The 27,989-nt window shown below is 41.1% G+C and overlaps 2 protein-coding genes across 7 annotated transcripts in view; one reads left to right on the plus strand and one right to left on the minus strand.

Annotated features, from left to right (window-relative positions):
- Positions 1–912: 912 nt before the first annotated feature.
- Positions 913–4,817, minus strand: LOC311019659 (CDP-diacylglycerol--glycerol-3-phosphate 3-phosphatidyltransferase). Its single transcript, XM_084019255.1, has 7 exons — positions 4,671–4,817; positions 4,120–4,214; positions 3,739–3,834; positions 2,233–2,345; positions 1,995–2,118; positions 1,745–1,911; positions 913–1,656 (listed from the first exon to the last, which is right to left on the minus strand). Exons 2-7 carry the CDS (start codon positions 4,157–4,159, stop codon positions 1,591–1,593), a joined length of 606 nt encoding a protein of 201 aa, XP_083875381.1. The 5' UTR covers positions 4,160–4,214; positions 4,671–4,817; the 3' UTR covers positions 913–1,590.
- A 356-nt stretch (positions 4,818–5,173) lies between these two features.
- The window catches only part of usp32 (ubiquitin specific peptidase 32), a 48,760-nt gene continuing 25,944 nt past the window's right edge, over positions 5,174–27,989 (plus strand). For all 6 annotated transcript variants that reach the window (XM_084018626.1, XM_084018628.1, XM_084018625.1 and 3 more), the window contains exons 1-5: positions 5,174–5,343; positions 18,533–18,660; positions 23,841–23,946; positions 25,495–25,613; positions 26,385–26,544. In XM_084018626.1, the coding sequence (XP_083874752.1) occupies positions 5,286–5,343; positions 18,533–18,660; positions 23,841–23,946; positions 25,495–25,613; positions 26,385–26,544 (571 nt within the window). In that variant the 5' untranslated portion in view covers positions 5,174–5,285. The remainder of the gene's footprint in view (positions 5,344–18,532; positions 18,661–23,840; positions 23,947–25,494; positions 25,614–26,384; positions 26,545–27,989) is intronic.

Consider the following 27,989-nt stretch of genomic DNA (forward strand, 5'->3'; position numbering starts at 1 on the left):
TGCTGTCGGATGTCTCCCCCTCCAGCAGTGACGTGAGTGGCTCTAGCTGAGGAGGTCCAGCCTTAGCCCCCTTAAGGACGCTCAGCAACACTCTCGGTGCTTCGGCTTCAACAAGCGCACCCCCAGCCCCCCCCCCCCCTCTCTAGAGAAAGCTTCTCCAGGGCAGGGATGGAAATGAATGTTGTTATTTCCAAATGCAGATAAGAGATAAGACTTCGGGATTTGCAGAAAACGGTATATTGCAGTGGAATTGCGACAAATGGTCGACACATCTTCATTTCCTAAAAAAGTAAATATGTACAAAAATATAATGGAAACCCTCAGATACTCCTACATTGTTAGATATGATATTTTGTTCTCTCCTCCAGCTACACTGATTGCTTTTAATCAAAGGTCACATGTCGGCATCCTGGTCTCTTAGGGCTACTGTGTTGGATGTTCGAGTTTTTCTCTGTACTGAGCGTGAATGTTTGAGAGAAAAAAAGGCTCTTTTTCACTGATTTTGAAACAAAGCTGACCTGTTAAGTTACATCAATAATGCTGATAACCCAGAGCTGATAGGATGTAAAGAGATGTGGTTTGACTGGCCTTCATTGTGATCTACTGATATCTGAAAGGGAATACCATAGTTTCAGTGGGGGGGCAAAGTTAAAGGTGTTCAATAAAGCTGTGAGCCCTGTTTCTCTATACGAGTCAAGATGATTGCCACCAGATGTGATGAGGGGATGTGTCACTGTTGTCCTGTTATTGCTTCACTGTTAGCTGCATTAAAACCTACACAAAAGCCACGTCCACTTCTCTCTTGTGTTCGGACCTTGAACTGAAATGAAACACGGCCAAACACAAACCTTCAACAGCAGGTGATGGTACTAAATATGATTTTGGTTTTCTTTTGTAAATACAAATAAACAAACATTTTCATTTTATTGCAAGCCATCATTCATAGCAACAGGATAACCAGTTGGTTAAAAAGTCCAGAACAAAACAAGAGCACTCTTCATGCGGTTACAAAAATATACATTTCATGAAATTAAAAACCAAAATACATTCTGTGTGTAAACCATTACTACAGACTAATAACCATGCAAAGACCTACATACCTGATATTGAGGAGAAGCATCAGTATTGGATGCAGAGGGGAGTGACATGGTGTATCTGATGAGGATGGTCTGCTACAATGTAAACCCACCAGCATCAGTCTTAGGATGTGGACTTACATAGTGTTCATAAAGGGTTCAAAATGAACGAGAGTCTCCTTAAGCACTCCATGAGTTAACAGCAGAGGGGACGTTGGGATTGGGCCTGTGTTTTAAGTCAATGTTCACTTTATTTGAACCTAATCTTCTTCGAGTTATAGAACCGGCTCTCACCAGCCGGTTTGCGATGGTCGAAAAAGGGGGAAGTGTGACTCACTTTAGCACACGGGAATTATCAAGTCCAGCAGGCAAAGAGGGGGAGAGCGGAGTCTGTTGGGTCACTTCTGTAATGACACCAAAGAACCTTCCATGAGGCCATTGTTCATATAAAAAGGTAGTGGAATAACATCAGCATTGTTCCAGCGCAGACAGGACAGTCCAACCTCGGTCGCTTTCAATCCTTTTTCTCTTCCAGTTCATCCCTGTTGAGGTACTCGATGTGTGTCCAGATACACCACATCTGCAGGGAGACCAACAGAACCTGAACTATGAGCAGCAATACAACTTTTGTCAACATGACGATTGTGATTATTCCAGGTCTTGTCTACCTCCACTGATAGAGCCAGCAGGCGGCCCGAGGCCAGCAGCACCGTCCCCAGAGCCTGGACCCAGGGAGGCAGATACTGGGAGAGGAAACCCCGCTGACACCCGTACAGCCACAGGGGGAGGCAATGCAGCCCGCTCACCACCCATGTGCCCAGAGGTGTCCGAAAGCCTGACAGCACCACACACACAGTTCAAATTAACTCACGGAATATGCATCTCCAGCTGCACAATAGATCAACATGAAGGGGTTACCGTTTGCCATGACGGCCTGTATGAATGGAGGGCTGGTGGTGAAACTGTTCTTCCACTGGTCACCTCTGGCACTGTGGTTACACACAAACACACACCACTCCAAGGCAGACGGCAGCCAACCCCACTGGAATAAAACGCAGAGAAACACTATTCTAAATATGGTAAAACATCCGAGTGTGACGATGTGAACAAAGTTAGCTTCATCATTCAAGAGTGTGTGTTTCTGCAGTCATCAGACCTCAGACAGCAGGCTCCACAGCATGCCTCTGCCCAGGTTGTCCACCACCACGTCCAGCCAGGCCCCAAACCTGGAGGTCTGGTTCAGCCTCCTTGCCAGCCAACCATCCAGTCCTGCACAGGAAGAAAGCACCACACACCGTCACATATTGCAGACAGAAGGCACTCGACAACAGTTCCCCCCTAAGAGGCAACTATGCCTACATGCAGAAGACTCCGTTCTGCACTCACGCAGCACCATTATCAGCATTTCATCAATAACACCTTGAATTTAAAATCAGGTTGGATAGGATGCAACAGACATTAGCCTAGATTTCCTCTCATCACAGCTACGCATGGATTATTGTGGCCAAAACAATTGCAATTCATGATATTATGCAAAACATCATTAACCAGCAGCAAAATTGGCCATTTCATAGCAGACTTCTCAGAAAAGCACAGTTGTTGCCAATAATATTAACAAAGGGATGGTTCTCTCTGATTTGCCCAGTAAGCCATGACAGTAGGTTCATTGGGGATGAACCACATCTTAACCAGATCTTGTGACGGCAGCAGGAGGCAGAGGCTAACAACTGTGGCAACAGTTTCCAGAAGCCTTCAAAGAATTTACAGGAAGTCACAGAAACAGTTACGTCCTGTTAGATGTGATCCGTGGGCTAAACACATTCAGTTTTATTTATATTCGTTTGCAAATACATGTGGCGTGTGTGTGTATCCGGCATTTTATATTTCAGCTTCACACCAGAATCCAGATGGATCCAGATCCAGTAAGGGTGCCGCTCTGCTGCTCGTGTTCATCAGATCCACCCATCGCTCCTCCACAGTCCAAATATGGTCACTTCCTTCACTGATTGCTAAAATTCCAAGATGCCGACGCCAAAATGTCGAACTCATGGCTTCAAAACCGTACCGCACAAACAGACGGGTGACGTCACCATGACTGCGTCCAATTCTCACAGTCTATGGTCGGAATCAAGTCGTACACAAACATAACCCAATGTGATCGATTCCTGCGGAGACGTGACTGAACTCCAACGAGCCTGTGTGACAGTGAGCCAGCATGCTCAATACCGGCAGCCTGACACTAGAGCAGAGGTCTTCAACATGTTTAGGCCAAGGACCCCCAAGGCCTATAGAGACCCGGTGGAGGATTACATATATGAAACTGTTCCTTATTAAACCGGGCCAATAATAATGTATAGTGCCATGTATAACAGTACTTTGTAATGATGTATGTATACAATGCTAAGCCATTAAAAAAATAATTGTTGATAGATTCATATTTTAATTCTATTCTATCACAATTTCTCAACATAATATTAAACGGGTTCGGGTTCCTTCTGTGTGGAGTTTGCATGTTCTCCCCCCGTGAGCGTGGGTTCTCTCCGGGTTCTCCGGCTTCCTCCCACGGTCCAAAGACATGCAGGATGTCCCATTGGCAGGCATTAATAATGTTATTAGTTAGACCTGTGGTTCTTTCTGAGAAGAAACGTTCATTGTACTGTACCATCAAGTGCTGCGTAGATGGAGTACAGAGAGACAAAGACAGCTGGTATCTCACAGGCAGCCCATGCAGCAAACACAAGGCCAATCCTGATGTAACCTGCAGAGACAAACACAGGAGTCATTATGAGAGCAGAGGGAAGACGGGACTCTTTTCAATTCAGTGGTAAACGTTAGCCAAGGTCAGGTTTAAATGATTAAAGCGTCAATGTTCTGCCTTAAATCATTAAGTGACATTGGTGTAATCAGATAGCCTACTATAATATCCTAGCAGTCTGGCTGATATGTGTTTAGTGTACTTATAACCACGTGGTTTTGCAGTTCTCATGCCACAGTGAATGTAACACAAATACAGTTCCTTTAAGTTCAACCACATGATCCTCACCGATAACATTCGGCCAGTACAGAAGGACGTGGAGTCCCATCTCCGGTCAGTCATGCGCAGAACAAAGATGATGCAACATCTCGAAAGCCGACTCGCTGTCAAAACAACACACACACACGTTAAGTGCATTTGTGGTCAAGCGGCCATTAATATATTCGTGCTCGCGTCCCCGTTTGGTGTTCACAAGCCGGTGAAGTCAGCTAATGGCGCGTTTAATGGCGGCGTGACGTTTAAATGGTTCAGTGCCAACAAACGACGTGACGCACGAAGCTGTGGCACGCGCCAGGTGTCGCCGAACTCGCGGGGGGGGAAATGCGGAAATTTAACAGCAGCCCCCGGTTAAGAAGAGCCTACCGTTTCAAAGAAATTAAAAATAGACGTTCCACTGAGGCTCGCTAAATGTCTATATCTAGCGGTTCATTGTTGTCCTTGTTATTGTCCTCGTGGTACATTTTTGGTGGAATAAAATAAAAGACTTAACGAAATAATTTAAACAGTTTTAAATATATTGAAGCTGTCGTTTAAATATGTATTTATGAATAAATACTCACCCTTAGCCCATTACACATTAAGTGGTTGCTATGTGCATATGAATTAAGCTGCAACTGAATACATAATGTAAAAAAACGATATTGAAACCATAAAAGTGCTGTACGACGTGGCGTACCTCCTGGTCTACGTGCCATGGGCGGTCGCTGTGGTGGTTGATGATAGCTAGCGTAACGTGGCAGAGTGGCCACAAGGTGGTGCTATTCGCACTTCCATGCCATAGACGACATATATTTTCAACTGGCCCTCCACAGACATGCACACATATTAGCAACTTGCTATGACTGCGCGCAATCACGCGAATGCGTATTTATATTTTGCGCAAAAGAGGGAAACACTTTATGGAGGCGTCGAGGTCAATATAACACGTTTCTGTCTGCCATGTTGGTTTGTGTTTACAAAACGTTTCGGGGGAGCAGATCAACTGACCTGTAGAGTCTGATCACGTGACAGAATGGAGGCGTCGCTGAAAACAATTCAACCGTTCACCACATACACACACAGCACCACCACCACCAGGAACCCATTTCACAATAAACGGATAAGGCGACAAAGAATTGCGACCAACTCCGTGCACGATGTTTATTTCCCACACATCGCAATGAAATGAGGGGACCATGGGGGCCAAAGAGTCGAGGATAGGATTCCTGTCGTATGACGAGGCCGTCAAGAGAGGTAAGCCGAAAAGCAACGGGCTAAATCCACCTCAGCTGCGCTAGTTTAGCTAACTGTCAGTTTAGAGGCTAGGCCGGCACATAAGAGGAGGACTTCCTGACCACACGTTAACATCTAGCGTTTTAAGCTGCCATGGCTATTTGATAAGGTAAACACCTGTCATAAGAACAACACAGCGGCTCTACGGAACCGCCAGCATATACCAGTCAATTCGGCATACAAAGATGTCGGGAAGCCTCAATTAATTTAATTACATGTTAAGTTTAACGACGTTTTCTGCAGTCGCCTTCCCCCCAAATACACTACGCTGGGACACAGTAGGAAGTGTTTCCTAATAATCGAAGCTTGTATAATTTGAAGTTTAACGTCGTTGCATGAATTATGTCCATCCCGAATTTGGGTTATTCTTCCTAGCATTATGAAAATTGGGCTAGGTTGTGTTTTATAAGCGTTTACCTTCGGTTATAAGCAAGGTCACGTAAAATGGACATTTGTTCGACTGTGTTTGGCGCGACGTTCTCTCCATAGCTACGAAAGCGTCGGCTGTGGGAATGGCGTTGTTGTGCTAACGAGGAGGGATGGGCTGGGCTTGACAGGTTTTGGCAAAAACAGTTGTGTGGACAGCCTTGAATGTTTGCTAACTTTTTGGCTGGCACTACAGTGTGTCGTTGAGCCCAGCTCGTATCACCGTAGCTAGCTACCTCTGAATAAGGTTAATGTCTGTGCGGCTGCTAGCTAGCTTACCTGTCAACCAACGCTAGATAGACAGTTAGTTAGCTGGGTCGCTACAGCTAAGTTCCCGGAGGGAAATTATTCCAGGCAGTGAGTTTTAAGCCTTCGTCTGGCGGGTTTGAAAGCCTAGCCATGTGATATGGCCAACATTAATCAGTGTTTGTGCCAGAAGGACTGTTAGGTTGCTTCTTGCTAAACTACAAACGTGAGACAGCTAGCTGTGTAACGGTAATCGGGGCGTTTAGCGGAACAACAAACAGCTGTGCTTCACGTTGCTGCTGTTAGAATTTAGCATGTGGACATTTTATTAAACTGGAGGAGCCTAAAACAAAACAAAGAAGGGTCTCCCAGACCTCTACACACGACAACGTTTTGCTAGTGTATTTCACTTCCACATGGTGCCTTTCTCAAAGCATTTTGCGGTCAGATCAGCTGATAATACAGGAGAACATTTGCATAGAACAAGCAAAGCTGGAGGAAGCTTTGTTGTAATTGATGTTTAGTCTTATGTAAGATGTGGTTGAGCTTTTATCAGAGCGATCATATGATAGCTTATCCTTGATTACCTTCTTGTTGCACTTTACTCCCTAGGTTGCCAAATAGCTGAGCCAATTGTCTTGATTCAAGTCTCTGAGAGGCTGTCACACAGGACATTGTCATACCTTCATCATGGCTCTACAGGGGAGTTATACAGACCTGTCCTTTGCATTCATATTTATTTAAATTATTACGGCCTGTAGCTTATTTTCTGCCAGATGCACCTTGATTAAAAAAATACCCATTATCAGGATAAGAGTAGATATCGTGGAGTGGCTTGAAAAAGCTGTAGATCATTATCATGGTGGAGAAGTGAAAAATGGATTTAAAAAAAAACAACACAGCATAAAAATACATTTTAATTGTTTAAACAGGGATACCTTATGATTTATGATCATGTTATTTAAGATCATTTACATTTTTTCCACTAAAAAGACGTTCATATTTTGAGGAGGATACTATCATGGATTGCAATTATTTGGGCCAGGATAATCGTGACATTAAATCTTCATATCGTCCCATGCCTAGTCATGATTATTGTGGCCTAAATTGTGATTCACAATATTAGTCCGATAATCATCAAAATATGCTTTAAACCCCTAAAATGGCAGCAAAACCTATTTAAATCACTTTTTCACATCAAGAAACAAACACATTTTTATTGACACATAGATGGATCATCTTTACTTTAGTGAAGATTGCCAGGACAGATAAAATAATGCAACCTTGCATGAGTCTATTCATTCTGATAATTCCTGGAGTCCTATTTTTTTAACAGGCTCTATTTTTAACTTTTCTACTATGATGACAGTTTTGACAGCTTTTTAAATTCACTTGTGATGATATTTATGATTATCCTAATATTGGAAATTCACTGTGATTCATTTATTGTGAGATTTTTTTATCACGATCTGCGATAAAATCCTGTTGTCCCATCCCTATCCATGATAATCTTATTTTATTATATATATACATACACACACGTCTATTGCCTAAATTGCTTCTTCAACTGATATCAGCTCCTCGTGTGGTGGTTTTGACATTCCTCAAGCTGATTGACATTCATTCCCACTCTGATCACATGTGACCACACACACACAGACACACACACACAAACACACACACACACACACACACACACACACACACACACACACACACACACACACACACACACACACACAGAGGCGGTGGAATTATCCAGCCATGCACCCAGCCTTATCTGACCAGTCACATGGCAGCATTCCTAATTCCCAAAGAAGGCTCGACTGCCCAAATTATGGGGTCAGTTTTCATGGAAGCTCAGCCTAGTGGGACACCAGCAGAATAACGGTCAGGGGAAATCCTGTTGGAAAGCTTAGCCTTTGATGTATTCCTGTAGTAAATCCAGGGTCAGACTTCTTTCAAGACTCCTGCATTATACACTCTGAGTTCACTTTGTTTACAATTTGGAACCACAGCGCTATGTGTGTAATTGCTGACATGCATTCAGTAGAATTGCTGTTATTGTTATTCAAGAGATACTCGTGTTCTCTTCAACCTCAAAGTAGAATCTGATGCTCAGACATTTGAATCTGCTTTTCATGATATATGAGCGAATAGAACACATTGGATCAGCATTGCATATGTTTGTGCATCATGAGCTATTAATAGCCTACATTTCTGATTTGTATCAACATTTGAAACCCTCTTTTGAAATGTTAAATCATAGAATGGGACTTGTATAGGGGAAAATTGCCCTGGCTGCCCTGCAATTATAATAAGTTCAGTTTTTGATTTTGGATCTGTTCTGGTGTTCCAGCTGAATCTTAAAATATTGGAGGTTTTAATTTCACAGCCCTGGGCAGTTACTTCTCATTGTATCATCCAATGTACAGTGTTTAACGATCCATGATTTGCCAGGAACCCAGGTGAATCATTTATAGCCTTGTGGTATTGTGAAATTACCCGGAAGGCTAGTGTGATTCTGTGCTGAGTAACATCAAGGTTGATGTTCACGATAATCTTCATTCAAAAAGATTACTTCCAGAAGTAGCAGCTGACTGTTTATCCCTGATACTGTTCAATTAACACAACTCCTGTCTGCCCTTGCAAGTGGATGTAGACTCAATTTGAAGCCATAGGATGTGGAGCTGTTGAATAGCATTGCATGCTGTAAACCCTGACAGTGTTGCCCATGTCTTTGGCCAGCCAAGTGTATATGCTGAATACGAAATTGTGTAGGGCCTGTGAATCCTTTTTTAAAAAATATAATATAGAAGTAGCTGGGAGACATAGGATAGATAGGAAATAGAGCAGCACAATGTGAGGGAGAGAGGAGTATGTTAAATAAAATATGAAGGAAGGCAGAGATAATATACCATAACGCTTGCCTAGGTATTGGTCGATATTGAAATATCATGTCACGATTATCCTGCCAAAATAATTACAATTCATGATATTATCCTGATAATCATCAAAATACATTTTCAGAGCACTGAAAATATCACTAGGCATAACGGAACAATATAGGATTTCATCGTGGATTGCAATTTAAAACACTCCTTAAGTAAGCAAATGCATTAAAAGAAGAGGTGTCTTATCAATGACCCAATAAAAAGCTTTATCTCCCATCAAGCCTGCTCTTGAATTCGCTCTGAGAGCGACACTACAGCGAACTCCGTGGCGCCGAGCTCGGAGTTTGCGCCACAGCCCAGAGCTTGCGGTAGTGCGCCCAGCGCCACGGAGCATTTATGTGTGCGTGTCCAGCCATGTCGTGACTGGGAGCCCCACGGCGCCACACAGATCGTGATGCGTCCTGTCTGAACAGCTCAATTGGTTAATATATAGATGTAAATGCCTGAGTTTGTAGACCCATGATTTATTCAACTGCCAGTCTGCCACAATCGTCTGGACCGTTCAGCCCATTGATCTGTCGGTTGTTGGTACCCGCTGTGTGTGTGGTGATGAGAGAGAGGGGGGGGCCTGGGGAGGACACAGCTTCATGTTGTGTGTTCAGATTGTTCTCATTAATCAGGTCCTACTTTAGAAATGTTTTTAGAGAGTCCCACCTTGACAAGGCTGTTGAACCTTTAGTGGTTGACCATCAGTGCAAAAACCAGGTTATCACTCCAACTACTCAGACACTCAGCAGAACACCTGAGAACAGCCTCCACTTCCTGCTCAACGTCAGCAGGCCTTATCAGTGGATAGGCCTCTACTTTGCATTCTTACCTTGTGCTTCCTGGTTTGTGGTTGTAGATTTGCTTTTTAAATAGAAAACATATGCTTTTTATTTTGATATTTACTGGAAATAACATACAATATCGCCAACAATATGTGGGAAACTTTCAGGCCTTCTCCGTCCAGCCAGCTGCCACCTTATTTAAGTTTTTGTGGTGAAATAGCTATCGTGTACACCCTTTTACAGCCCATGTCATGGATCGTCTCTGTCTCAGCTGGAGGCAAAACAAAGGAAAGACTCTGAATAACCTCAATTATGTTGACCACGATTATCCCAAGAAGGGAAATTCACCATGACCAACTTTGAGTGTATTTTATCACAATCCACAATATCATCCTGTATCCATAGGTAAATGGAAACTTTCCAAAGTTTTTTCTAAAAAAAACCCTTGTTGTTGTGAAGTTGTGTTTCTCTTTCCAACTGCATAGAAATAAAGCCTCATGCTGAATTTTGGGTGCCCTGCAGGTGAAATGAGCTTTTAAGAAAAGCAGTCTTTGTATATTTCTGTATGCAGGCATTTCTGCAGACAGTTCACCTTGACTAAGAGGTCACTGGGGCCTATGTGAGTTCAGTATTTGCATGTTGCTCCAGACACCTCTGTGTTCCCTGTAGGGGTGTTTCCTGGCTTACTGCTAACAGCACACCCAGTTTATTTCCTAGGACAGCAAACATTGAGTCACAGCAGGAGGCTTGGCGGGCTGCTGCTCTGCTGCCATGATAATTTAGTAATGTGTTCGAACACTGGAAACCTGCTGTGAATGCAGAGGAGGAGAAATGGTAATGTTGGGTTCACACTGGAGGTGGAAGCACCGTGAAGCGCCACGGTTTTCCAAGAAGTGCCGTCCTTTGGTGTCCATGTAAACCAATTGGGTTGTTCACACAGAATGTGATGTAGGCACGGGACGATATGAAACTTTAGTGTCACGATTATCTTGCCAAAATGATTGATTCATGATATTATCCCGATATTCTGCTAGTATGCTTAAAACTCTTAAAATGGTACTAAAACATAATCAGTGAATCCCTTTCAAGTGAAGAGATTAAATCTTTAAGAAGATGATCATAAATCATCATCATGTTCCCTGAATAAATACAGGATGAATTATTTTTAAAAATCTCTTAAAAAAAAAAAAAAAAAAAAATTTCAATCAGGTGCTAGTTTTACCATGATAGCAAGCTAGTCGATTATCGGATGATATTTACGACTATCCTGATTATGGAAATTCATCATGATCCACTTATTGTGAGTATTTTTTATCTTAGTCCGAGATAAAACCCTATATCGTCCCATCCCTATTCCCTAGTGTGGTGTGGAACGCCATGGTTGGCTCGCCATCTTCAGCGTTTCTGCATCTGTTCTATTTTCTCCGTGTGCTGCCAGCAAATCTGGCAAGAAAGCACAATTATTTATATATATATATATATATATATATATATATATATATATATATTAGGGATGCACCGAAATGAAAATTTGTGGCCGAAGCCGAAGCCGAATAAAATTTAAACGCTTGGCCGAAGGCCGAATACCGAATACCGAATAATGAATGCGGTTTTTCACAATTTTTTTTATATTGCATAAATAGCCTTAGACATGTTTTTCAAATAAAGTACATTTTTATTGAATATTGACATTTTTTTTAATATTCCAGTAGCCTTTGCTTTTCAAAAAAAGCACAAAGTTTTTCATTTATATTAGTTTTTCATTAAATTGCGTCATTGCGTCACACGCCACTATTCGGCCTTGCTTTTAACTCATTCCACCGAAGGCCGAATGTGGCTTTTTTTGCCATTTTCGGCCGAATATATTCGGTTACCGATTATTCGGTGCATCCCTAATATATATATATATATATATTTATATGTATATGTATAAAGTTCTAGCAGCACTTACCATGTTTTCTGTCATTCTTCAAAAATTCATGTTTTACATCTATACATAGCGCATGCCCCGATACGATATAAATCTGCAGAAGGTTAACATCGGTCGATTAAATCAGTCGGGTTCTAATTGTATTTATGAAATGACGCTTTTATTCTATGGGTGCAGTCGAATAGTCAAAAACTAAGGTCCTAACTCCTATTCCTATCTCCTATTCCTTGACCTCTGGGGAAAACGTCACGGGGTTAAGGAAAGGCGATAGGAGAACTCAAAAGGATTTAGGAAAAGTCGGCCGCGGTGCTCAGAGAATCCGACCGGACTTTCACTAAGCTACGTCATTATAACGCGGCCGCTGATGATTGACAGCTGATGATCGGCACCGGCGATTGACGTGCGTCTGCGCTGGAGAAACTACAATAATGGACTTCCTGTTTAACCGGTTGCTTTATTCATTTTCATTTAATTTGTTTCATTTGTGGTTTTAGTTTAGTTTTTGTCAAGTTTCAACATGATTGAAATAAAAATAAAAAAAACATTCAATTATTATCACTGTCCACACATTTATCATCACTATTCCAATTACTATATTTCTGCATGAAAGTAACTGTTAAATATGCAAATAGGCATATCGTTTGTTTTGGTGTGCAGCACTTTAAATGTTGCTCTTGCAAAGAATTGTGGGTCGGCGTAATCTCCTTTCCTATCGCATAGGAAGGTCTGTTGCATCCTATGCTAAAGGAGGTCTGAAAGGAAGCATTGGAGCTCCTTTCCTTTGCATTTAGAGAATTCGAACGGCTCTTATCATGGCGGCCACTTGTTTACTTCCGGGTCACTTCTTCAGTTAGGAACCTTCCTAAGCAAAAAAGACTATTCGACTGCACCCCCCGTATTTGTCAGGTGTGTTTAAACAGAGAGTGAGCGTGATGAGCAGAAACACACACACAAGCAGACAGACAGACAGGCAGAGATTAGCTCTATAGAAAACAGCAGAGGAGCAGAATCACTTGTTGACTGGTGCTTCTGGTGTGAACAACCAGGCTGCAGCTTGTGCACCAATTGACACAGTGCTGCGTGGTTTTGTGTGTACCCAGCGTTAGGACGCAGTGCGGTGTATCTAGCAATAACTGTTTCATGTTATGTCCCAAGCCTGGTCTGATGAGTGTGAGTGTGTGTGTGTGTGTGTGTGTGTGTGTGCGTGCATTATCGTGTATTGGTGCCGTAGCAGAAATCTGACCCATTGTTTGCTCTGCACTGAATGGTGACTATTGCAGCTAATGCAGCCTAGTGACCAAGAATACTCCCATTGCATCACAGCGACAACAATCCACAGTGTTCTCGATAATGTGGACTGCTTTGTGTCCCTTCCACGTTTGTCCATCTAATTGTAACACTTTTGCTATTATCTGGTAGCACTCTTTTGTTAGCTCTGTGGTATAATAGTACACTTGTTTTCACAAACTCACTATCTAGACATTTTCTTAACATGCTATTTGGAGTCAGGTCCTCATAAGAGAAGAAAAGAGATTTCACCAATGTTATATCACGGTTAATCATGGGATTACCGTCTGCAATATAATACCCAGTTGATAACATAGATTAACATTATAATCATAATGACGGCCCTATTCCATGCAGGTGAGCCGTGGGCCTTGGTATGTGCATGCCAGCTAAATAGAATGGGACCATAATTAATTATAGTAAAATCAAAGGTAACGTTTTGTTCACGTTAAATCTTAAAAACATGATTAACTCCAAATTTGCCACCTTGAATCCAGCAGGTCAGCATGCATCAGGTTCATGTGTGGTCGAGTCCCGAGGGAGAGAAGGAGACCGGCCCGGTCCTACGAGGGTGCAGAAGCGTGTATTGTATTGCACATTAATATTTTCCACCCTCAGTTGAAATTTGAATAATAAACGCCAAGCACCAGCTGGTAGGGGCACAGACTGTGTGGGCATCTCCATGCACACCTCCCATTTTGTATCATGTATGTTCAGCAGTGCAGCGTGTATACTGGTTGGGTGAAGGTGTAAAGTGATCAGCAGCTGTGGTGATTATTACTCTCAGCCAGTCGCATCACTGATCTCATAGTCGGCGTCGTTCTGGTCATCAACATTAATCCACTCCTGGTTTCAGCACGAATGGCAGCAGTGACCTGAAACAGGCTGACTGCTTCGCTGCTTCCTCTTCTCCCAGTGGAGCTTCACTGATGGACGGCCTGCTCTGCTCAACTGTCCGCAGGCTGTCCATTAACTACCGAGCACAGGGTTCACCAGCACGAAGGTGCTGTCAACCCCACCAGCGGACTCCTGGTTATTGATTATACTTGATACATGCTTGGGTGGGTGATCAGGAAGCTGCCACAGCTACATAATTAGCCTGGGTAGGGTTTTTCCTGGTTCAAAATGAGGTGGAGGTGGTACCATGCTGGTGTGCATTGTGTTACAGGGGCCGTTGGTGGTGTCTAAATTATTTTCCAGTAATAACATTTGTTCTGTGAAGTGAATCATAAATATACTAAACAAATTGTAAAACAAAGGTATTTAGAAATGCACAACAGCAGCTTGATATAAATACCCCAAAAATACCTGGTGCCCCTATGCGGCGCATATAGTGCATACCCACTTTTTGCGCCACAGGTCACGATGCAACACCACCACATCGGCGTGATGTCGCTGTTGTTACAAATGACAGAAATCCACTGAATGCAGCACTTGTTGAGTTTCGTCAGGGTTTTGTGCAGAGCTGGAGGCGGGAGTTGGGTTAGTTTGTTTTTATTACAGACAGTAGAGATAACAGGAAACGAGGGAGGGAGCGAGAGATGCAGACCTGGACCTGAACCCGTTGCATTGCTCACAATTGAGAAGCTCGAAGTGAGGAATGTTTTTTCTTGGAAAATGATTTAGGCTATTAATCAAATAAACAAAATCTGATTAACGAATTCCTTATTTGCTGAATCGTTTCAGCTCAAATACGGTTGAAATGTTCCAATGCTGGTGCCAGTATGACAAACAGTCCTAAGTGTAATACAAACACTGCAGCAGTTAAAACGCTTACTGCACAAGCTACACTATAACCAAGGTTTGGCAAATATTAATATGTGCTCATGTGTCGTAAAGTTGTGAAAGATCAGGTTTGTAGAGGAGAAAGGCGAGGTGGACTGCTGATTTGGCTCTGCAGAAGATTTTACGCTTGTTTTGTTTCTGTTAGAATATATATCTGTAATATAGTCTGAACAACATCCTGCTGTGAGAAGGTGGACTCCCTGCTCTTCTGGGGCACATTAAACATTGTGTCATGTTTTTCAAACTGTAACCAGGGAAATCCCTGGTTCTCACTCACACAGGTACACATAGTAAGTAATGTTTCCCACAGGGTCTTGTGAGACTGTGGAGGGTGGACTTTACCTCCCTGGAAGAAAATCTCCCGAAAGAAAATCTTTAATATTTTGAAGTTACATTCATCAATCTGATCCACTTTCAGAGAGGATAGGTCTATGAAGAACTGTGCTCTTTTAAATAATGTTGCTCCGGCAGTGGTGGAATGTAACAAATTACATTTAGACTACCCGTTTACAAGTACAGTTTTGAGGTAGTTAACTTTACTGAGTACTTCCATTTGATGTAAATTTAAACTTCTACTCCACTTACATCTCAGAAGGAAATATTGTAGGTTTTACTTGAGTCCATTTATTTGACAAAATACTTTCTAGCTACTAGATACTTGATGTGTATGGCTTTTGAAATGCATTGCAATTTTTTTTTTTTTGCACCACCAAAAAAACCTTGAAAATAATAATCTGTCAATTGAATTATTCCAATTTGGGAAAAGCATTAAAACTTGGAGCAGGGAAAGCAGCTCGACTGGCTGTGTCACCACCTGCATCACCCCTAAACCTTAGTAATAACAGTTAGGTCTCATGTGTTAAATTCATAGGAAAATTACAAAAATAGCACACGGTTATGTGAGGGGTGTAGGGCATGCAGGACTATTTCCTTGATGGGGGCGATGCCTTCCTGGAGTCTTGTTGTCACTTTGAGGTTGCCAGTGGAAACTTCTCATTTTTTACACTTTATTCTTTGTACGTAGACATTATAGAAATGATTTCCATATTGTCAAACTATTCCTTTAATACAGTTACAGAACACATGTGGCCTGCTGTGCTTACTTAGTCAGGAAATGTTGCCTCAAAAAACGCCTCCCTCCAATCTTTGCTCATCTGTCCTGACAGGAGAAAAGAGACTCATTCAGTCTGCACTTCTATTGCTACTTCACCTGACATGGAGCGATATGAACATTTTAATGTCACGGTTAACCTGCCAAAATATTTGTGATTCCCAATGATCAAAACATGCTTAAAACTCTAAAATATGGCACTTTAACATACCAGGGACATTATCTCTGATTATTCTGATAGTAGAAATTCACCATAATCACCTTATTGTGAGTGTTTTTTTTATGGTGATTAAGTTCAATAAAGTGTTTTATCAAACACCATCTTCCTGGGATTTCTGTTGAAAGCAGTTTCCTTTTAATTGACTTCCTTTAGATCCCTTTGTTTGTACAGTGAGCAGCAGATAATGTAAGGAGGACAAAATACTAGTATGTGTTTTATAGTATGTGAGCGATGTGTGTGTGTGTGTGTGTGTGTGTGTGTGTGTGTGTGTGTGTGTGTGTGTGTGTGTGTGTGTGTGTGTGTGTGTGTGTGTGTGTTTTATGCTGAATACAAAAATGTAATTAAACATTGCTCAGTTATTTTGTCAATAGGCTACATGCTGGCAGGGGAGAGAGTGTCTTAAAAGTCTTAAAATATTAATCATAATTAAGAATAGCGATTCATGAGAATTAACGCATATAGATTATTGGTGAAGCTAAAGCGATTCATTCTCTTTATTTATTTTAGCGGATCGATTAAATCAGGCGCTAGTCTTACCATGAAAGCGAGCTAGTCGTTTTTTTTTTTCTAGTCAAGTATCAGATGATATTTACAACTATCCTATCGTTTTAGTTGAATCGGTAGGAGTGTGTGTGTGCGCGTGTGTGTGTGTGTTTCCTTGTCTCCACCATCAAATCTTGAGTGTTGTACTCGGAGGTTACATTCACACTGTGGTCTTTATCTGGACTCTGTAAGATAAACTGTTTGCTGAAGTACACTGTCGAGGAGAAGCAAAGTGAAAACCTTGATCTTTTATTGAGTTCCTTGATTAAGTCTAATGAACCATAAGATAATAAAAAGAAGTGTGTGTGTTGTTGTGACGTTCCTAACGTAACTGTTGTTAAAGTAAATAATAGTACTGTTGTGCAATCGTACATTGCGATTTAAAATAAAAACTCATTAATTTGACCATGGTGAATTTCCATTATCAGGAAAATATAAGTATTGCCACAAGTGACTTGAAAAAGCTGTCTGGAAAAAGAGTCTGATGTAAAGAATACAACATTATATAATTTGTGTATTTACAATACACGTATTTATCCTTTATTTATGTAGGAGGACCTTATGAATAATGATGATTTCTTTACTAAAAAAGATAACTTTTCTTTGACACAATAAATATATTTGTTTCTTAACTAAATGTAAAGTGATACCAGTATGTTTAATCGCCCCTTTAAGATTTTTAAGCATATTTTGATGATTATCCGAATAATATTGTGAATCAGGACAATCACCAGGATAATGGTGACATGACATTTTCATATTGTCCCGTGCCTACACACAACACACACACACACACACACAGACACACACTCAGTTTGCTGCTGTTGTTTGAATAACTTTGTGATTAATTTGACATTAACGGCCATTAACTATGCATACTTAATCAAACTCAACTTGATTCATAGATCGAATGCAGTCATTTTTGTTGGTAATGTGTGACGTACATGTCTACATTATTGGAGGACGACATTTGCTGTGGTTTCTCTCCCCTTCCTTTGCTGGTTGATGTAAAACGCATCACGTCAGGTGCATCAGCGCCACAACTTCGGATACAGAGAGTTTTACCTGGCAGCGAAAAAGTCAAGCAGAAATACAAGACAATGGTATTATTTACTGGTTCAATCTGCGACACGCGGCTCGAAAACGGCAGCCGCCTTTATCCCCCGAGGTTGTCCTTGGTTACGTCTGCATGACATCAGAGCAGGTCAGGATCAAGTCGGTCAGAAATCTAATGGGCTGCATTGCTTTGAATTGATTCTGCTGAGCCCTGGCTCATCGAGGCTGTTGTAACCTGACACTTTTCATTACTCCGACTCTACTTTGATGCTGCAGCGTTTGTTTCTCCCTTCAACTCCACAATCTCACTCTTATGCAAATATTTGTATTAAAACTGGATTTGAACGGAGTCATTGTTGCTGCTCAGATTCTTTAAGAGCTCCTTCTGAGACCAATAACTCTTCTGCCTTGTCTGACTGTATTAGCATTTGCTTGAAATGGTCAATCTTTGATGCATCTCTGACTGACGGAAATATGATTGGCTGTTCAAGATTATGTGTGTATGTGTGCGTGTGAACACATAGAAATGTAAGATTTTAATCCGTGTGAAAGACTGTCAAAGCAGTTACATTGTTGTTCCACAAATACCCGGTTTTAAGGAGCCTGTCAGACTATTTTTGGGTTGTTTCACCCAAAACACAAAAACCAAGACAAATGCAGTGTTGCAGGTTTTTTTTGTTTTTGTTTGTTTTTTTGCTGCTGACACTTCTTTGCTGTAACTCTATTCTATGCTTAGAGTTTACAGATTGTTTTAAAATGAAGAAACAATTCACATCAAGTTTGCTTCTAATCACTTCTCTTTTCCTTTCTGTCTCTTTCCAGTCACTGATGTGGAATTAAAGCGTCTGAAAGATGCCTTCAAGAGAACCAGCGGTCTCACCTATTACATGACCCAGCAGTGCTTCTACAGGGAAGTGCTGGGAGATGGAGTCCCCCATAAAGTTGCTGAGGTAATGTCACACACCATGTACCATTAACCTCGATGGTAGCTGAAACCCGACCGATTCTGATATTATGGATAGAAAATTACAAATTTCCGATATCAAAATATCGGCCAATATTCATACGTGGTAGCTCTGAAGTATTAGTTACAGTGAAATGCTGGATGCCGTTCAGGTCGCCACCAAAATAACCTGAATACAGATGACTTTCCTGTAGTAAGGTGAGAGATGATATCTGATGAAGTCCTAAAGGAGAGTTAAATAACTACTAAATAAGAAAGAAGGAGACTCAGTGTTTCGAGCTTTTGTTGACTTAATAGCTTATCGTTTATAGTAGGGATGTCAGTTTTGGTAAGTTATGCAAAAATATGTAAATTCATGTGACATACAGTCCCTTTCCTTTTATTACTCAATGAGCTTCGCTGAAGCATTTTGAAGGGTTACATGCAGTTTTAATGTTTCTTTTTGTTTTTTTGTTGTTGTTGTAATTGTCATTTTTATTTATTTGACTCTCTGTTGCCTTGGCTGAAGTTTATTGCCACATTTTGATCAGATTACGCGTGCAGCCACCGATCAGCTGATATTGATTCGAAATAGTTTGCTCGGTGGTCACTCTAAAGGCTGTTTTTCAATGCGCCATGGAGATCATCCCATCTGAACATCTCAATTGGTTAATATAGATGTAAATTAACCTACAGTATCAGCCCATACATCCATCTCTCTCTCTCTCTCTCTCTCTCTCTCTCTCTCTCTCTCTCTCTCTCTCTCTCTCTCTCTCTCTCTCTCTCTCAGCATCTCTGCTTCCTCTGCTCCTTTGTCACCATGGCAGCCGTTACTGTGGTGACAGCGGTCCACATCTTAGGATACCGCTGGTCTCTTCAAACAGAAACATGGCAGCTGCACATTCTGACAGATCAAAGAAGGCCTGAGCCTAATCAGTCAGTCAAGACGCAGACATGTTGTTTTTTAATATTCAGAAGTCTCTGAATACTGACACTTCAAAAACATAGTCTGTCTTGTGTTTTCAACACAGTCTCCTTTTGATTATGCGTTCTAGAGAAACAGTGATCCTCAAAATCGATAAATATAAAATCTGTGCTTCTATGCTATTATGTGATGTGCTAATTTCAGACCCTGATTATCAAAGGTGAGGTTTCAGTGCGAGGAGGGAGTGTTTCTATTGCCTGACGACCTGCTGTTAGCCCAATGGTGCTTGGTTATAAAAGAGATTTTCACAGTCGGGGACCAATCAGTTGCTCTGGATGTCCAGCTGTCGCACGTTAAGGACACTTAACATGGATTTTATAAGCATTTCACTTCTTTCTGCTCCTTCTCAATGTATTCAATTTATTTTTTGTATTTATTTTCTTTTACAGTATGTTGAATGCTTGAGATAAATAAATAAATAAAAGTTAAATGCCACTTCACTCATATGTTAGCGAGTAGCTAATACGTAGCGTGGTTCTAGTATATTAACAAGTCGTCACAAGGCTGTACGACCGTATATCCTTCATATGAACGTTGCTTGCTACAGACTCACTCATTTTTGGACACGTGGAGAATTTGACGGTAACTTGACTGTAAATGTCTCCAGTGAGGTTTGATTGGGCTCAGACGTCTTTGCTGATAGCGTTTCTGGGTGATGTTTGGTGAAATGGTTTCAGATATTTGTGGCACACATTATTTGACCCCAGTTTCATATCTTTAGTCCAGCTCTCTGTCCTCATACTTATAAATCAACCAGACAGACATCTGACGCTGCTTTCAGTGGAGCAGCTTCTGTCATGTTCCGGTTCACGGTCTCTCACGTGGACAGATCTCATTGCTCAGTCAGGTGAGACTAACAGAGGATACAGGAAATGGCATCTATTAACAGATCCATATCAGGATTTATGAATCAATATCAGATCTTTCAACTGAAGATGATATGAATTATTGACCCAAATCTCCAAATTGATCAGTGCATGAAAAACAATGTTTCTACCTCAAGTGTCTCCCCGTGGAGTTCCTCTAGTCTCAGCCATTTTCCTGACTCATATCTGTTTAACTACCTGATCAATTATGGATCATAACAGAAATTGCAAATGTGGTTTTACCCAATTTTGCAGTTTTACAGTTTACAGTTTTACATCTTTATTTCAAAAGAAATACATCATGATGCCTGAGTATTCTCCTCTCAGGCTGTGGTCAGGGCAGGTTTACTACGTTCATTCAGCACTCTTGATAAAAATCTTAGTTTCAGAAAATGTCATGGCTGCATTTATGTAAAACATTTGATACATATTGTTAAATATCAATACATGGATCAATGGGAATCCTTTTATGTTACAACTTCTTACTAGGTGCAGCCCAGTTTGAGCTTTGAAATGTATGGGAATAGAGAAGGTATGTTTATCACAGGGGGATATTTTAAATGTAGTTGATTCTTAAGAGGGAGGTATTCTGACGTTTTCAACTGGTCACTTTAAGCCCAGAGGAATGCGGAATTTGACTTGAAGCTATTTCTGGAGTTTGTGTGATCATATTCGTTCTCCATCAATAGGATTTCTAGAGAATAAGTGGATGTGTACTTGGATGTGTTTGAATTACATAAAGGGTCATTTATATATGATTTAAAAACACTCACTTGTTTAAAAGTTAGAATACAGATTTTCTTTTTCTTATATTGAAAACATTTTTGCTCATTGATGGGTTAAGAAGTCTTTTTGTGAGGGAATAATGTTTTTTTAATGAACTGATGACCGTGAGATTTTGTAAAATGTTTTTGAAGAGAAGAATCACCATCTGGTGATATATTGATCAGATTACAGATCATTTGTCGTTTTCGTATTCTTGCCCTTCCCCTCCTTTTTTTCGTATGGGCTTCTCATACGAGCGTTTCACTTCAAGTTCTGCAAACTCTCTCAACTTCAGATGACTGTAAAAATTACCAGCGTGAACACGATGGATGCCAATTAACGAAATAATACAATAGAAGGCTACGTCATTTCTGTCATTCCAAACTCAAAATCGCCTCAAAAGTAATAATATGCTAATGATACATGTTCTCCTCAATCGCTCAAGCCACTTGGAATAAGTGTGGACATGTTCTTGCATGAAGCCCAATGTGTTTTATAAGGAAACCAGAAACAGCCTGATGAAGGCGAGATAGCCAATAGTGGATTCCTACTGTTACCTGTTACTGTTTTTTAGTTGAATGATGGAGAGATTTGATAGAGATAAAGAGAGAGATATAGATAGGAATGAATAGAGATGCACAGAGATAGATAATAATCGCTAGAGATAGATTCAGATAGATAGACATAGGGTTAGGGTTATATACAGTATATGTATAGCAGATGCAGTACATTTTGTGGTAGAAATTGCACAGTGACTTCTCTTTTATAAACTACAAGGGAAACTGGTGTTGTGTGTGTCTGACATGGATGAGCTTCATTAGTTCACTGACTGCAGACTCACCTCTCCACTGCTCACAAGTGAACTTCCTGCCTTGCTGCACACACTGCTGTGTCACCTTCTCCTTTGTGCTCTCAGTGCAGCTTTGTAGATTGACAACAGCACCCCCCATGGGATGGATTTATATCTTGCAAAAGAGAGCTGAGCTCATTTGGGTTTTTTAAAAATAATTTTATAGTGATGATGATAAATGTGGGGGTTTTTTTTGGTAGTTTTTTTTTTTAGCATAACACACACAAACATTCCCTGGAAGCAACGTCCAAAAGGATTCTAAAGTCTTTCTAAAGAAATTCATTATTTTTTCCACTAATTCAAAACAGCTGCTGTGTTTGCATATTGCTGTATTTCACCCAGCGTGGATGGAAGATTTCTGTCTCAATTATATTACGTTTCAATTCACAGATAGAAATCTAGATGTTTGCCTTTAAAAGTAAAAAGATGTGAGAACTGTGTAACTACTGCAACTTTTTTGTTTTTAAGAAATCTATTGAAAGGTACTTGTTCTGTATATTGTACAGTATGATACAGTGCAAATGCTCAGGGCAGGAAGACTCTTTCTTTATCACTTTCTTTCACACTTCCTTTCCTGCTTCCTGGCTTTCATGCTTGCTTGCTTACTTACGTAACTCAAAATGAATTATTCTTACTTTCATCCACTGAAGGTTGCAAGTGGGCAAGTGTTTATTTGTGTGTGATTTGAGTAGGGATGCACAATCAATCAAATATTAATTGCGATCATGATTTTGGCATCCCAAAATAGGGATTGGATGATATATATTTTATTGCGAAAAAATAATATTCTGGCAGGATAATCGTGACATGAAATTGTGGTAATGTCTCATGCCTGTCCCAAAATCAAATGTGATGACATGACATCTTCGACTATGATACAGATGTTTGAAATGTGAATATCTAATCAAGGTTTTGTGAAACTAATAGCTAGTCATCGGGGGACGATCACGATGTTTTGGGGAGCTGTCATGCCGCTCCCTGCAGCGTCAGCCTGAAGAAAAAAGGGTCCTGAATGTTGCGGCTGCAGTCCAGCATGGAAGAGTAATCTTTGGTTTAAATGATTTGCTAGAAATGTATTTATAGTTTGCATCTTGGAGATGCACTCTGAATGAGGAACAGTTTGTACATTTAGCAGGAACAGCACAACAGAGAAGTGAAAGCAGTGCAATAAAATATGTTGTTCCTAAAATCAGAAAAATAACCGGAATATTGAACACTTTGGTCAAACCTGTTCAGCCCTCGGCTTGGTGAGAGGAGGGAAGACTGTAGGAGATTATTCTTGCGCCAAAACCTAACTTTTGAACAAACGTACCCACAATAAACAAAGTAATCTTCCATTGTGATCCCCCGGCCGTGTCACAGCTCATCTGCCGGTGTTCCCACAGTTATGCTGCCAAATACATGTCCTCGCATAAAGTCTCTCCTTCCTCGCACTTCCTACCAGGCTTCACATTATTTAAACGTCTTAATTGCATAGCTGCTTCACTGGATTGTAGGAGATTTTCCAGGCATTCATGATGTTGTTGCAACCTAGTTTTGTTGTCTGTGAAACACAGTTACATTGATGTGTAAATGAGAAAATGCCGTGATCAAACTCGGTGGTGGCAGCTTAAATCTGTTCTGAGCTGACATCCACACATTCACTGCTGTCAGGCTGCAGGAAACAAATGGAAGTCTGCTTACTTGTTTATTACTTGTTCTGTGTCTCATTTGTGTTTTAGGTGATCTACACCTCGTTTGGAGGCTCGTCTAAAGGGCTGCACTTCAACAATCTGATTGTGGGTCTGGTGCTTCTGACCAGAGGACGCGATGAGGAGAAGGCCAAGTGTAAGTTGTTTGTTAATGCACATATATATATTTAAATGTATAAATATAGAGTGCACTTAAAAGTATAATATGCAAATAAAAATCCTAAAAATCAATGTATAGACTGACACAGAAATAATCAGAAAATAACGTTTTATTCTTCTGAGTCATGGCTTTGTTGACACTAATGCCGGCCACTCTCTTCATTTGCTCTGGTAGGCTACCTCATACAACCCCAGTTCAAAACATCCCACTTATGCCTTAATGCTATTTTTAGAAGGGTCTCTATGTGATACATATACTTATTATCTAGTTATCATTATTCTTCAATCAGTGTTGCGAGTAAATCCCATTCAAAAGTATCTCGGTTGTGTCTTTCAGGGAAATTAGTTTGACGGCAGGTTCCATACAAAACGCACAAAAGCAGAAACCATTGTTAACAGATTGCTTCTGTAAACAATGTAAGTGATCTGTGAAAATGAGCCCACAAGTTTAATCGGCTACCATCTGCCTTTTGACATGTCGGGCAGCAGGGATGAAGGAACATTTTTGATCTTATGGTCCATAACTTTAAAACTACTACCCTGTCCCAGGGGGGCGATCTTGGCACTCAGGAAGGGAAGTAGCCTTCCTAAGCACCTGCTTGTTATCCAGGTCTGTAAATTTGGCTTCTTGCCTGATTTATACTTACATGGAAAAGCATGTACAGAGTTTCTGCAGAGCTGCAAAGATGATTTGCAGAGAGCCACAGAGCGTGTGGGCATCTTCCTAAAACGTGACTATGTACCAGGCACCGCAGACACTGCAAGGTTTGATTGGACACCAGAGCCCTGAGCGGGATTTGTGGACATGTACCTCACATCAGTCCAATTAAGGCACAGGAGCGCCATTATCCAACCTCTTTTTTTTTTTCCCAGTTATGGAGTTGTTGGGTCAAACTTGTATGGAACTACTGAGTCCCACCTTTGAAATATATGAAACTGGCTGACAAAGGTGCAGATCAAAAGAAATGACATGTCACATGCAATCCACCGCCACACAGCCACAGGAGTCAGTCATGCGTGGGTCCTTTCACAAGTGACCCCAACTCGTGCGATGCTGTCATTGAACCCGACCGCGACTGGAACCGTGAAAATGAAGATAAAATGATACCCGACCCACTTTCATGCACGAACCTCATGTCCATTCTTTTAGATTAGAGACGTTCAACCAATGTTTAAACAGTACAAGTAATTATTTCTTAAATATTATTACTTAATAATTTAAATTAATCTTAGGGAAGTTGGCTAATATGCTTACTTTATATTTTAACTGACCCACCTGCGAATGACCTGTATATGATCTGAACTGCGGGTGACCGCTTATTTCGGATTATCACTGGCAGGAGTATAAATGGTATCCATTGATGGTATCAAAGTCTCCCTGTCTTCATTCCTGTTCTGATAGCTGTGGTCGGTATGCTGCAGGCAGGCTAATCCACCGGGAAGTTATTGACATTGTAGCTCCTATCACCCTTATCATCCTGCCTTCCTGTGATGTGTGTGTGTTTGTGTGTCGGCACCCTCACAGACCTCTTCAGCCTGTTTGCCAGTGATCTGAGCGGACATGCTGCCAGGGAAGATATCGAAGCAGTGCTGCAGGTCCTGGATGGAGAAGTCCCGGCCTCCTTAAAGAAGTGCTTCGGCGAGGTCAGCAAACACAACAGCCGATGTATAAATTATGAACATTTACAACCACACTCATCTAATGTCTTTCATATATTACTTTGGACTTAGTGAGCTACACACTGATAGCTTTCACATAACCTTCATTATCTCCTTGGTTCATGTCATTGAGTTTGTTTTTATCAGTAGAGTCACATGCTCATGAAACCACAAGGAGGCAAGTTTGGCAGTAGTCATCTCATCTGAGATTTTCACCTGATCCAAAAGTTGAAGGTCTTGCGAGAAGATGCATGTCTCAGTTGCAGATGTATGAACAACATAACAAACTACAAAACCACACAGTGGAGTTGCAAAGTGGAGGTTCTCTGTCCTCATAAACAATCTTTTGTACAGAATGCAGACACTACAACTTTTTAAAACCAAGTTTTATTTTTGGGCTACCATCAAGTTCCCAGGATCAACGATGTGTTGACTCTTTTGCTGACCCCCTAATACGGTCCATCAACATAGAACTTTAATTGTTATGCTGGCAGCATTTAAATGATTGAAAAATTAGTCCAAACTTTACATTTAAAATGAATAATGAGGATGTGATATCTTGGGAACAACAGGTCATTATTCCAGGTACTGTGAGACGCTTCCAGGTAAGAGATCACACAATAAGTGCCTCATCATTGTTCGCACATGAACCTGTTATTACTCCCCCCCCCCCGCTCTTCTCCATCAAATTTGTGTGTGTATATATATTTATATGACAGACCAGCAGCCTAATTGTGAGTTTATGTGTCGTGGCAGGGTGACAAGGTGAACTATGAGCGCTTCAGGAACTGGCTCCTACAGAACAAGGAGGCCTTCACTTTATCCAGATGGCTTCTGTCTGGAGGAGTGTGTGTCACGCTCACAGATGACAGTGACATGCCCACCTTCTACCAGACCCTGGCTGGTGTCACACACTGTAAGTCCCTAACACACTCTGAATCAGTGCGTTTGCATAATATATACCATACGTTCCTGAATAGACGCCAGTCGTCAGCTAATGGCCGGTCACTTTAAGCATTCTTCGCATACCTGCTCTATAATATAAAGAAATATTGTGACTCTATCCTTAAAGCAACTTAAACAAAACCCAGAGTTTCATGCAATTGTTCCACATTAAAAGCTTTCTGGTGGTCCACCCTTTTCTGCCCTTTACTGGGAAACATCTTCATCAGCTGGGTTTGTTTTAAGATATATATGATTAACACAGGATGGAGATTTTGGTTGTGTTGAGACATACAGTATATTTGATAAATATGATTTTACTGCTCTGAGTTATGAAGGATGATTTTACTGCTCTGAGTTATGAAGGTTAGATGTGAAAACCTCCTATAAATGTAATTAAAGTTTATAATGTAGGGGTATGTTTGTGGTTAGCTAGTCGACCTGGCTAATATTTGAACCAGCTAACTAGTTAACTGCTTTTGTTTTAAATTAGATGAGTGTTAACGTTACATTATCTTACCTCATTGGAAGAGCACAGACCTTTCTTTTTCAGATGACTTGAGTTGACTAAATTCCCGGTGTGCAGCCGGGTCTTAGCTGGTTCAAGAACATCTTTGTCTCAATGTTCATGTTGCTGACTTCCCGTAAAACCGGGTCAGGTATCATGGAGTAATGGGCTACATACATAAAATGGAACCGGAGTAATGGAATGGATTTTTGCATCTCACTTCTAACCACTAGGTGGTGCTGTAGTGCTTCTCATTATTTTTCTAGTAATGGCTCGTAAGACTGATGTCAATGTATGCATCAAAGGGTTAAATTATGCATGCAGGAAGTGAGATTTTAAATATTTCAATATAAATCATGTATCACGATATAAAATATATTGCAACATTATTTATCGGCCATATCGCCCAGCCTACTGAAAAGACTTCATAGACTTCCATGCAATCAGACTTATTTTTGCCACCAGAGCAGTTGCCCCCTGATGGCCAAACAGCATACATTGCTGTTGGCCTGTGTAATAGTTCCAAACGGGGCAGAAAATGACCACAGTGTGAATCTGGTGGTGGAACCCCAAGAAACAATGATGTAAATGTGGCAGCTGTGGAACCAAGGCGCAGTTGTTGGACTGTTATACAACTGTCCCTCTATAGTTCTGCTGTGGGACTTCATTGCTCACGTGGGCAATGATGGAGAAACCTGGAGGGGAGTGATTGGGAGGAACGGCCTGCCTGATCTGAACCAGAGTGGTGCTTTGTTGCTGGACTTCTGTGCTAGTCATGGATTGGCCATTACAAACACCATAGGGACGTTTATAAGTGTACTTGGTACCAGAACACCCTAGGTCAGAGATGGATGATCGACCTTGTGGTCGTATCATCAGATCTGTGGCCGTCTTGGACACTCGGATAAAGA

The sequence above is a fragment of the Eutrigla gurnardus genome (genome assembly GCF_963514095.1).
Source record: "Eutrigla gurnardus genome assembly, chromosome: 10".
NCBI classification, from domain to species: domain Eukaryota; kingdom Metazoa; phylum Chordata; class Actinopteri; order Perciformes; family Triglidae; genus Eutrigla; species Eutrigla gurnardus.

Bases quoted from the DNA above. Each gene is read 5' to 3' on its own strand.
- LOC311019659 (XM_084019255.1), bottom strand. From the start codon at position 4,159: ATGGGACTCCACGTCCTTCTGTACTGGCCGAATGTTATCG. The intron at 2,119-2,232 runs GTCTGATGACTG...GTTTTATTCCAG, and splicing joins TGTGGAGCCTGCTGTCTGAG to TGGGGTTGGCTGCCGTCTGC. The intron at 1,657-1,744 runs GTAGACAAGACC...GTCTCCCTGCAG, and splicing joins TGCTGGCTCTATCAGTGGAG to ATGTGGTGTATCTGGACACA.